Here is a 14473-nt window from a genome sequence, read left to right as displayed (position 1 = left end):
CTTCCTTCCTTCCTTCCTTCCTTCCTTCCTTCCTTCCTTCCTTCCTTCCTTCCTTCCTTCCTCTACTGGGATTTGAATTCAGACCTCATACTTGCCAGACAGGATTTCTACCACTTGGCCAAATCTACCAGAATTTTTTATGTTGTTTATTTTAGAGGCTGTCTCTATGCCAGGGCCCATCTGAACTGTGGTCCTCTAATTTATGCTTATGTTAGGGTGAGAAGTGTGCACCACTGTGCTTAGATACTGGCTGCAATGAAATCTCACAAATTTTCTTTGCCTTTATTTTTTTGTCTATGCTGGCCTCAAACCACCATTCCCTTCCTCCCCCCTACTTTGCCTCAATCATCACCTCCCAAGTAGCTAGGATTACAGGCTTATTGCCACCGTGACTGGCTCCATGTTTCCAATTTCTTTTTTTGGGGGGGGGTCTGGTCGTGGGGCCTGAACTCTGGGCCTGGGCACTGTCCCTCAGCTCTTCAGTTCAAGGCTAGCACTCTACCACTTGAGCCACATCGCCACTTCCGACTTTTTTATTCTTATGTGGTGCTGAGGAATCGAACCCAGGGCCTCGAGCATGCAAGGCAAGCACTCTACCACTGAGACACCTTCCAAGCCCCCATGTTTCCAATTTCATAGTGGTTCTTCATTGACGGTCTCAGCATGCAATTATTTAAGGGCTTGATACTGTTTGTCTGTGTCATTGGGTTTCTTGTTTTTTTACTTCTAGCTTTTTGGGCCCTCTCTGTAATAGATACTAATAATAATTCCACAGCTATGTTAATTGTGTTACTTATAAGTTAGTTAGGGGACCTGGATTGATTTGCTTCTTTGAGCAAGGGCTCTTTGCTTTCATCTCTGTGTCATTAGTGCCTAGCAAATACTTGACACTAGCAAGCCCACAACAGATACATCTGAATGTGCAAGTTAACACTTTACATTAATAAATCACTTGTAATTCCTCAGTTCCTAACAAGAGGAATGGGTAAGGGACAGAAGAAAGATTTATTAGGGATTCCTTGCTCTGGTTCTAATACTGACCTAACAAGGAAAATTTCTGTCCCTCACTGGCACACATCATGATGTTTGGGAAATTGTGTTGGTGTCGTAGGACTAATATTTAGTCTATGCTACTAGTATTTTCTAATGGTGTAAGTTGCAGTCTTAATCCAGGGACTAGACTAGTTATTTCCTGGGGATCAGAAGTCTTATAAATGTGCCTGGCACAGTGGCTCAAGCCTATAATCCTAGCTACTTTAGGAGATGGAGATCCAGGAATCCACCAGAGCACAGCTGTGAGTTCCTTCTTAGGCAGCGCCAATTTGGAGCTTTTTAAACTATTTTTCTCTTACACATTGTTCAACAGGATCACGCTATAGAGTTAACGAAGACCTCTATGTAGCCCCTAAAGATCGCTGTATTTTCAGAGAGCCAATCTTCATGAAATCGAGATGATTACTTTGCAGTTTATATCATTTGATAATTTCTACTCAGCAGTTGATATCATTCAATAAGTAATCACCTTCCATAGTCAAATTTCATACACTTGAGACCAGAAAAATGGCATTGTGGTAACTGACTCATGTCAGTTCCCCCCGCTACCCCCACTCCTGGGGCTTGAACTCAGGGTCTGGGCACTGTCCCTGAGCTTCTTTTTGCTTCAGGCTAGCACTCTACCACTTGACCCACAGTGCCACTTTCAGCCTTTTCTGTTTATATGGTACTGAGGAATGGAACCCAGGGTTTCATGCATGCTAGGCAAGCACTCTACCACTGAGCCACCTTCCCAGTCCTGACTCATGTAAATTTTAAGACCCAAAAAGGAAAACCTGAGCCTTTCATTCTGAGGGTGTGCAGCCCACTCCAACACCAGCCCCTGCCCACTGAGAGACCTGAAGAGTTCCCTGCAAAGTTGGACCTTTCCTACCCTCCAGGCCGCACTGCTTTTAACTCCTGAGCCAAGAAAGGAAACTGAGGCCAGAGTCAAAACTGTGTTCCACACAAGTTGAACCAGAACAAGTCAAAAACCCTCCACAGACCACATCTCTGTAGAATGAATGCCTAACACTGGGTTCTGTTCTCTGGAAGACTAACTTTCATGATATAACCATGATTATGGGTGGAAGGCTTCCATTTGTGGGCTGATCTGGGTTTCCTGACTTGTTAAGTACATTTTTTTTCAAGCTTGAACTTTTTTCCCTTTTTTTTTCTTACAGCCAACATGCTAGACTCTGGTAAATCTGTTCAACCACTCCAAGATGTTCTAAAATTATAAACCAGAATTGCCGTTGGCTTGCAAATCTCACGCTCTGGCTTTGCACCCCTCTGCTCTGCCTGCATAAAAAACCTCCCAGGCATGTCTTTGGGATCTGCCCCTGATTTACCTGAGCTGGTAGAGGCCGGGGATTTGCTGCGCCGGGAAGGTCCCGGACTCTTGGTGGTGCTCCTGCGGGACGATGAAGCTATTTTGGTGTAAGAAGTGGACTTCACCACACGACATTCTGTAGAAACAAGAAAAACCATACATTAGGATCCAGTGACAGCACACACACCATCTTGCAATGGATGCCTAATATACCCAAGAATAGAAATATGCCTATCTCCATAGACCATCCTTGGTTGCACCTACTTCCTGCCTGCCCAGTGCTCTGTAGTGACCATGGAAATAGAAAGAATAAAGATGGAGATCTGGATGGGTTTCTTAGACATTCAAAGTCATTGACAGGCTAAGTCTCCTTATTTATTTTCTTTGCATTGCTACTGAGGATCACTTAGAATGAGGGGCTGGTGAAGGGGGCAATTCACTAGCTTTCTCTTTACCTTCCCTTTAAGTGGTGTGTGTATGTGTTTTATTTTTAGGATACATTGTTCTTTCATGTTAGAGGAAAGGTCAACTTCCTGAAACAAGCAATATAACAGGAGATTTCCAGCTGCCAGAATAGGTCAAAATGCACTGTCCTGGGAACCTTGCAGAGAAGGCTGTGGGATGTTATGATGCTAGTGATACATTTGCTCATACTAATGGGCCAGGTATCGGTGGCTCACACCTGTAATCCTAGCCACCCAAGAGCCTGAGATCAGGGGATCATGGAGTGAAGCCAGCCCAAGCAGTCAAGTCTGAGACTCTTATCTCTAATTAACAACAACAACAAAAATGAAAAGCTAGAAATGGGGATGTGGCCCAATTGGCCGAGAACCAGCCTTTAGTGAAAAAAGTGAAGAGATAATACACAGGGTTCTAAGTTTAAACCCCCATACTGGCAAAGAAAGAAAGAAAGAAGGGAGGGAGGGAAGGAGGGATGGAGGGAGGGAGGGAGGGAGGCAGGGAGGGAAGGAGGGAAGGAAGGAAAGAGGGAAGGAAGAAGAAGAGGAGAAGGAGGAGGAAGAGGAGGAGGATGAAGTAGAAGCAGAAGCAGAAGCAGGAGAAGGAGAAGGAGAAGGGGAAGGGGAGGAGGGGGAGGAGGGGGAGGAGAAGGGAAGAAAGAGGAGGAGGAGGAGAGGGAGGAGAAGAAGAAAGAGAAAAAAGAAGACAACTACAAGATAATGGTGGTAAAAAGATGCTGTTGTCCCACTACAAGGATGTGGTTTCACAGCACAGAATTGCTAGAGTGCTTGTACTGTGTCTGTAAAACCATCTTGACCTAAGGATGAGAATAACATATTTTCTAAGTTTTTCAATGTTCCTATTCATTAAAGTCAGTTCTTAAGATCATAAATAGTAAAGACCTATGTGTTTTACTCTTTTAAGCTTCACAGATCAGTCATGATGTGCAAATCCATACATATTGCTCTGAAGAAACCATATTTCATAATTAGGAAATATATGCTTCTAATGCTAATTAATGTTTAGTGTTGCTAAAATAGCATTAAGGAGCATATTAGGTGCACTCCAAATAACTCATGATCAAATGCTGCTTTTCCTTGAGGGGAGTATACAAAAGTCAAGAATGTTTCTACTCATTTGTATATTGAAACAATACTGGGAGTGATCTGAACATCCTGATCTGTTTCCAGTCCTTTTCACAATATAATAGCTGTATTATCCCCTTTGACCACATAAAGCATTGTGATTTAATTAGTCTGATTTTTTTTGTGGGGGGGTGGGGGGGCGGTAGGTGCTGGTGGCTCACACCTGTGATCCTAGTTACTCGGGAGGCTGAGATTTGAGAATTATGGTTCAAAGCCAGCCTAGGCAGAAAAGTTCTTGAGACTCCTATCTCCAATTAAACAAAAGCCAGGAGAGGTGCTATGGCTTAAGTTAGCAGGGCACTAGCTTCAAACAAAAATGCATAATGAGGGTGGAAAGTCCTAAGTTCAGCATGCACACACTTGTACACACACACACATGCATATATACATGCATGTACACACATACAATTAATCAGATTCTTCTTCCCTTGGACATTTAACTTGCTTTCAGTATTTCACTATCATAAATGTCCTATAATACCTTGTAAATGAGAATTCAGGTATCTGTCTCCTTCTGATAGACTTAGTCTTTGTTGTTTAAAATGAAATTTCTATACCTAGGTGCTTAAAAATATTTGCAAAATGAAGTTGGTTTGGTGTGCTGATGGAAAAGTACTTTAAAAGCTCTTGGCAAATTTTCTCTCCAAAATATCTGACCCACATAACTTTCACTAGATCATGAATGGTCATATTCCGCCCCCCCCCAAGTAAAGTATTATTTTTCCAAGAAGTTTTTTTCCCCTCAGATTTCTAATCAAATGCAAGACTTAATTGCTTGCGGTATGATATTGGTTGATGGCCTGTACTATTGTGTTTTTCGCTGACATGCATATTAACCATTTCTTTGCCATTTCTTTTGCAATTATGCATTCACATCTTTTTTCATTTGCAGTGGAGGTTGTTCTTTCTCTTATTAGTTTGTAAGAATGTGTTCCTGGTTCAAAAATGAATCCCTTTGTCTACCATTCTATACATAATTATGTTTGTAGGCAGTTGCTGAAATAGGTTAGCCTTTTGCATGTTACGTTCTTTTTTAAGTATTGTAGCTTAAATCAAAGTATAATACATTAATGTTTCCATTATACAGTTTAAACATCTTATCCTTTAGTTACAAAGAATTCATCATTCCAGATCTAATGCCAATATGTGATTTTTATCTTTATAATTTTCTTCTCTATTTATGCAATTAAAAACTTACAATATCTTTCTTTTCTTTATCTACTGTAGTTGACATTGTTTAGTTAAATAATAAAGGACTAGGTTTCTATAGGCAATATAAATATTACCAGACTAGAAATAGGAGATATTGCATAGAGAAGAGTTCCATAATTGAACTGAGATAAAACAAACAGGGAAAATTTCATGAAGAACATAGAAGAGCAAATGGTAGAGAAGAAAGGGAAGGAAAAAAGAGATAGGAAAGGGAAGAAGAGGAGGAAAAAGAGGAATGTTTGAAGCCATACTTCTGCCCTCTCTTTTTCTTCATGGCTAAAAGCAGAAATAAATGAATCGGGGTATTACTGAGTGTGATGGTTAATCCTTATGGTCAGCTTTACTGGATTGAGAAACACCTAGGAGCTTAGTAAGGCACATCTCTAGGGATGTCTATGATGGTATGATGTCTCTGATGGCAGAAATGATTAGAACATTAGCACTCTGAGCTAATGAATAGATTAATCCCTTGGTGAATTCATAATATGATGGTATTAATGGGAGATAGTGAAAGTAAGATATGGGTCTAGCTGAAAGAAGTAGGTCACTGAAGATGGGTCCTTGAGGCTATATTTTGTCTGGCTTCTTCCTATCTACCATAGCCTCCCAGCCATGATGGACTGACATCTTAGAAACCATGAGCCAAAATAAAAATCTTCCATCTGAACACTGGTGCCTTATACCTATAATCCTAGCTATCCAGGAGGCAGAGATCTGAGGACTGCAGTTTGAGGCTAGCCAGGGCAGGAGAGTCTGTGAGACTCTTTTCTCCAATTAATTATAAAAAAAAAAAACAACTAGAAGTGGATAAAAAGCCTGGGTGGTAGAGCACTAGCCTTGAGCAAAAAAATGCTTGAGGATACAGCCTGTGTCCTGAGTACAAGCCCTAGAACTGGTACAAGTAAAAAGAAACGAGAAAATATTTCTTTCTTTTAAATTGCTTGTCAAGCATTCTGTTGCAATGATGAGAAAAGTAAATAATAAACTGAGCCTACTCAGTTTTTCCTAGTAACTTTGGGCCACTGTTAGCTCTTCGGACCTGACCAGGGGGCATGGGAAGTTGATTTCATTTTGAAAAGGAAAAAAAAAAAGAAAACAAAAGGGACTCTTTTAGGCATGTCAGCAAAAATTAAGACAGATTAACCCAGAAAATCACATTTACAACAGAAAAGATATGATCAGAAACACCAGGACTGTTCACATGACATGGGACAATAATGGATAAGGATGTGTTCCTGCTCAAACCTGAGCTCTGGACCATGTGAACAGGATCTCAAATTAGCTTAAGAGTCTATCCTCATAACTGACAGCACATTCTGGACTTTGTCCTAGATTTTTGCCTTGCCTTTTGAAAGTATTTTAACTACCCATCTGGATCACCATGTTGTGGTGGGTTCATGAGCATGCTTCCACCAACTGTATTTTGATAAAGTAACCACTGTGCCAGGCACTGAGAGCTGCAGGTAGTGTGAAGAACAAAGTTGGAACTTGGAGTCTGGCACGTAGAAAGCCTTTGTTTTTGGCTTTGCTAATTTTTATTTCATAAGATTCATATTTGAAAACAATGTTGGCTTAGTTCAACAAATTATTTTTCAATAGCAATACATCTTCTCATCCTAAATCAAAATGAAGATGACAAACAAGGGCAGGATGACCCAGGCTTTTTGTCTCAGGTCATGGACATTTAGAGGCCATATAAATTTTTAAAAATCGTAGTTTTGAAAGCTCAGCCTCTAGCTAGCCAGAATGAATAGTTAAAATAGAAAGCTACCAGATGGTGCACATTGTTCATCACAGCCATTGTGGAACCACAACAAGAATTAAGATGTTGATTTTAGGGTTTGTCTCATGCTGTTGGCTACAGGTGCAAGACTTGCTAGTGAGGACCCTAACTACCAGTCAGGGCTCTAGACTAGTGTAACAGAACCAAACTCATCACGCTAAGTTGACATTTTTCCAGATACCAGAGATGTGCTAGTTATTTTAGTCAACAACAGTCTTAGAGAAAATATAGTCCTTTCTGGAGATTTTTGAGGCACTGAAAGTTTCTGGGCTCATGTCATAACTTGAGCTTCCATAGCTTCCACTGGTTTTTTAAAAAAATTCATCCCTTGCCATGGTATTAACCAAACGAAATTATTCATTTATTACTCTGCCTCCCTATTTCCTTGCTCCATTAGGTACTAACTAGTGGTTATTTTAAAACAAGTAATAGCTGATCAATGAATATTGGCCTGGTTTGCTATTGGTTCTGCTAGCATTTGGATGAACTCTTAGTTTTCTCTGAGCTGATCCTCCCTTTTCAGAAGAGGAAACTGAGTCTCAGAGAGGTTTAGAATCTAAAGCTCTGGACTTCCTAGATGCCTTCGCACCCCAGTATCTGATGGTATGGCCTAATTATGTGGTTCCCTTGTGAACACAGCCTAGGAAATTTCTATTGATATCCATGGCCAAGAGCAGATGAGTGAGTGATGATAGATCTTAGGAAGGACAGTAAACAATGAGCTATCACTATTACATAAATTAAAAGTTGAAGATCAATTGGTCTGAAAAGCAAATGAATTCTCTTGGAGAAGTGGAGCTACAATAAAGCAATAACTTAGGGAGCTTAAGACATAGAATCTTAAAGATGATTACAAATAAAATATTACAAATTATATACCAACTTCTTTCAGGGGAAGAGTAAGGTTTTGTGATTCATATTGGGGATTAGTATGATTCTGAAGGCTTGGGCTAAAAAACACAAACAGAAACAACACAAGATATAGTAATTATTTTCTTGTCTCCTCCTGGGGTTGAAATAGACCCAGTTAAGGAGTTTTGTGGTATGAAGGTATAAATCAAATCAAGCTTTCTCTCTGTCTTCCTCTTTTTCTCCCTCCTCTCTCTCCCTCTCTCTCTCTCTTTCTCTCTCACACACACTCATACACACAGACCTATCTTTTCAATTAAAGTTCAGATATGAAGTATTTTAATTAATTTAAATGGTTACTCTATTTTGCCATGATAATAAATGCAGTGAGAAAAACAAATACTGAATTATTTTCAAAACAATGCCAAAAATCTAAACGCACAATTTGGAAACATTGGGAACAATATAACCTAAGTGTCCAGTAAACACCACAGCCTTGTTCTTTCTTTCAACAAAGGCTGTATTTCACTGACTTTGGGGGGCAATTGCTTCTTCATTCCATTGGACACACATTGTATTGAGCAGTTCTCTAAGGAGTAGGAGAATGCCTTTCCTTTGACTGTAGAGATACTAAGCAAGGCAGAAACTCCTTTTTAGGGAGTACAGTACTGAGGCTGACGAAAGGCTGAAAGGGTGATATTGAAGAACTACAGTAAAACCCATGGAAGAAGTGGCCAGGCCTGATAGTTAAGACCATAGTCTACCTAAACTGAAGCTGTCCCTTGCTGTCCACAGGATTTTGGTTACAACATCATTCTGCCACCATTTATACTAAAACTGTGACTGTGCAAACCTCTTACATGAAATAGCAGTTAATTTGTTTATTATTTATGCCACTACTAGAGTGTGAATTCAGCCTCGTATGCTTGTTTAGCTTTTTGGCTTAAGACTGGGATGCTGCCACTTGATCCATACTTCTACTCTTGGCTTTTTGCTGATTAATTGAAGAGAAGAGTCTCACAGACATTTCTGCCTTGACCTTCAGCTCTCAGCCTCCTGAGTAGCTAGGATTACAAACATACATTTGCATAGTGAATACTATGCTTGGCTGACATGGAGTATTATTTACATAGCATCTCTCTCTATACACAACTTCTTGTGTGCTTTAACTCATTTCTAGATTGCTTACAGTATCTAATACAGTGGAAGGACTAAGCAAATAGAAGTTGGTGGAACTATTGAGAAGTGATTGAATAATGAGGGAAACAACTTCATCATTGGGTTAAGCCAGTAATGAGTTCATACCAAATGGATATTAGGAGCTGAGGCCTGGTTGGAATAAGTGGGTCACTAAGGGCACACCTTTGAAGGATGTATCTTGCCTTAGCGCCTTCTTGTCTGTCTTTCTGTCTTTCTGTCTTTCTTTCTTTCTTTCTCTTTCTTTCTGTCTGTCTGTCTGTCTGTCTGCCTGCCTGCCTGTCTGTCTGTCTGTCTGTCTGTCTGTCTGCCTGCCTGCTTCTCTCTCTCTCTCTCTCTGATTCTACTCCTGGCTTGAGATGGAAGGAGTTTGCTCCACCACATGCCCTTTCAACAATGTGCCATCCTCCAAAGGCTCAAACCAATGAATAATACTGCCCAATCTTAGATGTTGAACCTTCTGGAACTATGAGCCAAAGTAAGCCTTTTTTCTTTATAAATTTCATGTCTCATGCATTCCTTTATATTAATTTAAAGCTGACTAATACCTATAGGAAATCAGACCAAACATGAATTGATTCCTTGGTGACTGAAACAAGTAAAGAAAGTGAGCAAGGTTTGATTAAATCTCTGCATTGGCAAGTTTCTAAATACCTCATGGTTCAAGGTAAGTGTATCAGCCTTCATCTGGTTTGTATTTTCATTGGTTTCACAGACATCCTGAGGATTTGGTAAGGGAGAAGTGAAAATGTTTCCCATCTCCAGTCAGGCCTCTCAAGAAATGGGCATTCTGTGATGAATGGCTTCAGAGAGACAACCCAGATGGTGAGGTGTAGGGCGGTATAGAACATATTCTTTGGCCAGGTTCCCAGTGGCAGGAGAATTTCCATTTAGGCAGAACCTCCCTCCACTTAGAAGCAGTTGGTATGTAGGCTGAAGTGCTATAGAAAATGCTGAGGAATAGAAATAATCACTGCAGAACTGCACTGCAGGCACCCACAGCTCACCTCAGAGTACAGAAGGGTCATTCTTCTCAAGGGGCCATTTGTACCTTTTGGAGACTCTTGAGTCTCCAAAGTGAGGACTACTGTGTGTCTAGACAAACTTGGTGGTGTGCTGCATACTGATTAGTGCACAATCTTTAAGTAAGGAGTGTTTTTATTCTTGTAACCTCTTTTTTTTTTCAATCAGCCATGATAAAACTGGAGGCCCGTGGCTCACATCTATAGTCCTAGCTATGCAGAAGTTTGAGAACTGATTCCCAGAGGACAGCCAGTGTAGGAAGGAAAGTCCATGAGACTCTTATCTCTAATTAACCAGCAAAAAGCTAGAATGGAGGTGAGGCTCAAGTGGCAGAGCACCAGCCTTGAGTAGAGAATGGTAAGAAAGAAGGTGAGGCCTTGGGTTCAAACCCCAGTAACCAGCACAAAAATAAAATAAGCCAGAATAAAATCATTCTCAAGTTAGAGGCCTCAAAGTACCTCTATTCTACGTTTAATTGATGCAAATTATTACAATGATTCAAGTGCACCTCACTAGGGTGGAGAACATACAGCCTTTGCATTGTATAAATCTATTAAGCCCATTAAATCATTGGATACATGGGAAAGACATGTTCTTCTTGGCTGCCTGTCCTGATAATTTTGTATGTTACAAATATCTAAATGGCTCTTGGTAGGAAAAAAAGCTCTCATGTCTTTCCATTCTAGAAGACTTCATTATTTGTCCTATATCCTTTATGCTTTCTGCCCTCTCTCAAACACAAAGACAAGTCTCCTTTTATTTGGCAAAAGTACAAAGCCTCTGAATAGAATAATATTCCTCTCTGCTGCTATATGCAAAGAAGTCAGGAAGCACATTCAGTTCTAGAGTAGATAAAAATGGCACAAGATCAATGAGGAGAAGAAAAAAACGACATTTCTGGTTCACTAACTTCCCCAAACGTTGCCCTCACATAGTCTCTGCGTTGGAAGGAACCTTCTAGAACATCAGGATTTATCAACAGTCACCAAATCAAAACTCCTTCAGATTTCTCTCCCTGTCTCTGGAAAGTTGTCCAACTCTCCTTGAGGCCCTCCAGTGTCTGGAGAATTGTTCATCTCCTACATTAGAGCCTTCAGCAATCTCATTTAGCCTCTAGCTTCTCTGTGTGGATGAGTGGGACAGAGCTATTGTGACGTAATTGATGAACGAATGGTTACTTCCTATGGAAATACAATGAAATTTGCTTTTACAAAAGCATTGCCTCAAATGCTCCTTGCAAGATGGACCAGTGAGCATCTCCTCAGCCCCATGCTCTCAGCAGGACTGAGCCCTGTCCTGTTCTAGCCTGCTGCTCCCACTGGAGCCCCCATCACTACTGAGAGAGCTTTGGAACAAATGCTGCTTTCTTAGGCTCCCTATTCCACATGTCTGGGATGAAAGCAATGAAGACTGAGACATTGTTAAAAGTATAAAGAAACGTAAGGTTTGAACTGGGCCCTTGTGCTTCATACCTGTAATCTTAGCTACTCAAGAGGCTGAGATCTGAGGATCATGGTTCAAAGCCAACCTGGGCAGGGAAGTCCATGAGATTCTTATCTCCATCAAGGAGACAGAAGTGGAACCATGGCTCAAGTGACAGAGTTCCAGCCTTGAGCAAAAATAGTTCAGGGACAGTGCCCAGGTCCTGAGTTCAAGCTTCAGGACTGCCATACAATAAAGAAAGAAAAAGAAAAAATATACAAGGTTTGGAGCAGATTAAATTAGAGGCAAAGGCATCAGTTGGAATGGTTTAATATGAGATTAGAAACTGAGATTTTTTTAAATGCCTTCTAAAAATATAGGCACGTGTGTCTCAGTCGGCACCTGAACTAGCCCAGCACAGCTGTCAGAACGCCAGCTAAGCACTCCAGCTGGCACCCACGTGCTCCCTACCCTGTGTGGCTCCTGAGGCCCTGGCTGAGAGCTCATGAGTTATATAACATCTGCAGAAGGCTGTATGGTGCTGGCATTTGCTGTATTAACATCTCAGGAGTCACTGCTCCGACCTACTGTTTTGATTGCATGAGTGAGTTTCCTTTCCAAAGTTTTTTTTCCTTTCTTCCTTTCCTTTTCCCTAACAGTCAAATGAGAGAAAAGGTCATTTCTTCCATTTCATAGTCCAGAACTGTGTGGAGGTCTTGAGGGGGAGGAAGGACAGTTTTGCTCTAGGAAATTGTCTGCCAGCTCAGCTTCCTCCTGTCTTATTTCTCTCACCCCCAAATGTTCTTACACACAGGGTCCTAGTTGGTCATGTGTGAGCTTCGGCCCTGAAGGAAAGGAGACAATGAGGAAGGACAGACTCCACATCAAGAAGAGCTGCCTGGAAGCTCTAGGCAAGGACTGAGACCTGTCTGTGCTTCTGCTCCCACTGGAGTCCCCATTACCACTGTCTGTGAGTTTTGGAGCAAGCATTGCTCCCCCAAACTCCCGCTGCAACATGTCCTGGATAAAAACCACCAAGACTGACACAGCCTCAAAGTAGACATGAAAAATATATAAAGTCTGGAGTTAAGGTCTAGACTGAGTTAGATGAAAAGATTTCTTCCCCTGAAACCAAAGCTGGTCTTAATGCTCTTCCCATTGTCCCACCTTTCACACATATAGGTTAGAGCCAGTAACTATTTCTGGTAGAGACCAAGGATTGTAGAATCCATTCTTGGCCTCTTACCACTACATACCAGAAAGACCTTCCTAATGGTGATGGACATAATGTCTCTACACATTGCCAAGTATCTCCTGGTGGAGAACTATTGTCTACAGCTGAAAACTTAAGGCTGCTTCCTGAAACCCTTAAGAAGTTCTTGGTGATGTTAATGAAGCCATCACCAACTTCCTGTTTGGGTTCCTGAGGTTTAGCCACCATGAGTTGATATTTTGTGAGGCTTTAATGAATCCACTGCAATGTAGGTGATGCAACTGGCAATACTGAAGGTCTTAGGATGTGTAGTTACAACTGGACGGAAACCCAATGCTTAATTCAAGGTACCTTGAAATGTTTTGGAAGTGGAGGAGGCCTTGGGAGCACTAAATAGAGAAAGATGACTTAACATTGTGTGTGCAAGCCCCTGTGTTACAGCAGTATCAGGAGCACAGGCTGTGATCAGTGGCATTCTAAGTCAAGACCTTTTCCTGCCTACTTTAATCACAATTCCCTCACAGAGATTTTTTTCTTGTTTCTCCCTATGACAATCTATCACTTGACCTCTTTAATGATCTGTTTGAAATACATCTCAAAACAGTAATCCTAGACCTCTCTCATTGAGAACTAAGAGTTCTCATGTAGGAAATTTTTGTTCTAACTTATGGAGGTGAGGATTTGTAACCAGAGTCATTAAGCCTGACAGCATTTCTGCAATCAATGCCACCATGTGCTCACTAGCTGATTTGAAATCAGTACCCTGTCTTTCTGAAGTGTACCCAGTAAATTTTTTCTCTCAAAAGCACTCAACATTATTGGCAGTAAATATGTCCAGAAAGGGGTCTTTTTTTTTTCATTGTCTTCTACCACTTTATTAATGGATGAGGCTCCACCAAGAGTCTTTTCCATCTTTTGGAACACAGAGCAGTCACTAAAATTGAAAAGTCCCAATTGCATGGTTTTGAATTTCTTCTCATAAAAATCTTAGGCATCTTCAGTGAGAGGTTTGAATGAATCTCAGATGCTGAGTGGGTCTTTACTCCAGTGTCAGGAGTTCCCCATCTGTGGGTTCAAGTGCAATGCCTGTTGTGAGACTGAATAGTCATACAGATAATACTTGGTTTTTATGTATGTATTTATGTATGCATACATGCATTCATGTATGTGTATTGTGTATGTATGTATATATGCATGTATACACACTTATATCAAAGTATATTACATATATATCAATCTATATATACATTCATACATATATATGGGTATATACTATACTATGGGCATATACTCTCTCTCTCTTATATATATATACAAACTGACAACCTGCAGCAGCCTGACCATTCTGTCATCCATGCCAACTACCCAGGGAGATAGCACACTAGAAATTCATTATAAAAGTCAGAACAATTGCCAAGGGCTGTTGGCTACTCAGGAGGCTGAGAGCTAAGGACTGTGGTTCAAAGACAACCTAGGCAGGAAAATTCATAGGACTCTTTTCTCCAATTGAGCACCATAAATTCAGAAGTAGAGCTATAGTTCAAGTGGTAGAGCAGTAGCTTTGAGCACAAAAGCTCCAAGACAGTGCCCAGGCCCTGAGTTCAAGCCCCAGGACTAAGAAAAAAAGGAGAAGGAAAGGGAAGGGCGAAGGGGGAAGGAGGAAGGCGGAAGGAGGAAGGGGGAAGGAGAGGGAAGGGAAGGGAAGGGAAGGGAAGGAGAGGAGAGGGAAGGAGAGGAGAGGGAAGGGAAAGAGAGAGAAGGGAAGGGAAAGGAAGGAGAGGAGAGGGAAGGAGAGGAGAGGGAAG

At 41.1% G+C, this 14473-nt stretch overlaps 1 protein-coding gene across 2 annotated transcripts in view; it reads right to left on the bottom strand.

The window, feature by feature from the left end:
* The window catches only part of Dclk1 (doublecortin-like kinase 1), a 346512-nt gene that overhangs the window by 97140 nt on the left and 234899 nt on the right, over nucleotides 1-14473 (bottom strand). For both annotated transcript variants that reach the window (XM_013031454.1, XM_013031455.1), the window contains one exon: nucleotides 2385-2501. In XM_013031454.1, the coding sequence (XP_012886908.1) occupies nucleotides 2385-2501 (117 nt within the window). The remainder of the gene's footprint in view (nucleotides 1-2384; nucleotides 2502-14473) is intronic.

This window comes from Dipodomys ordii, unplaced genomic scaffold (assembly GCF_000151885.1).
Source record: "Dipodomys ordii isolate 6190 unplaced genomic scaffold, Dord_2.0 Scaffold140, whole genome shotgun sequence".
Classification (NCBI taxonomy): domain Eukaryota; kingdom Metazoa; phylum Chordata; class Mammalia; order Rodentia; family Heteromyidae; genus Dipodomys; species Dipodomys ordii.
Note: the sequence above shows the minus strand (reverse complement) of the source record. Positions and strands in the feature narration are given on the sequence as shown.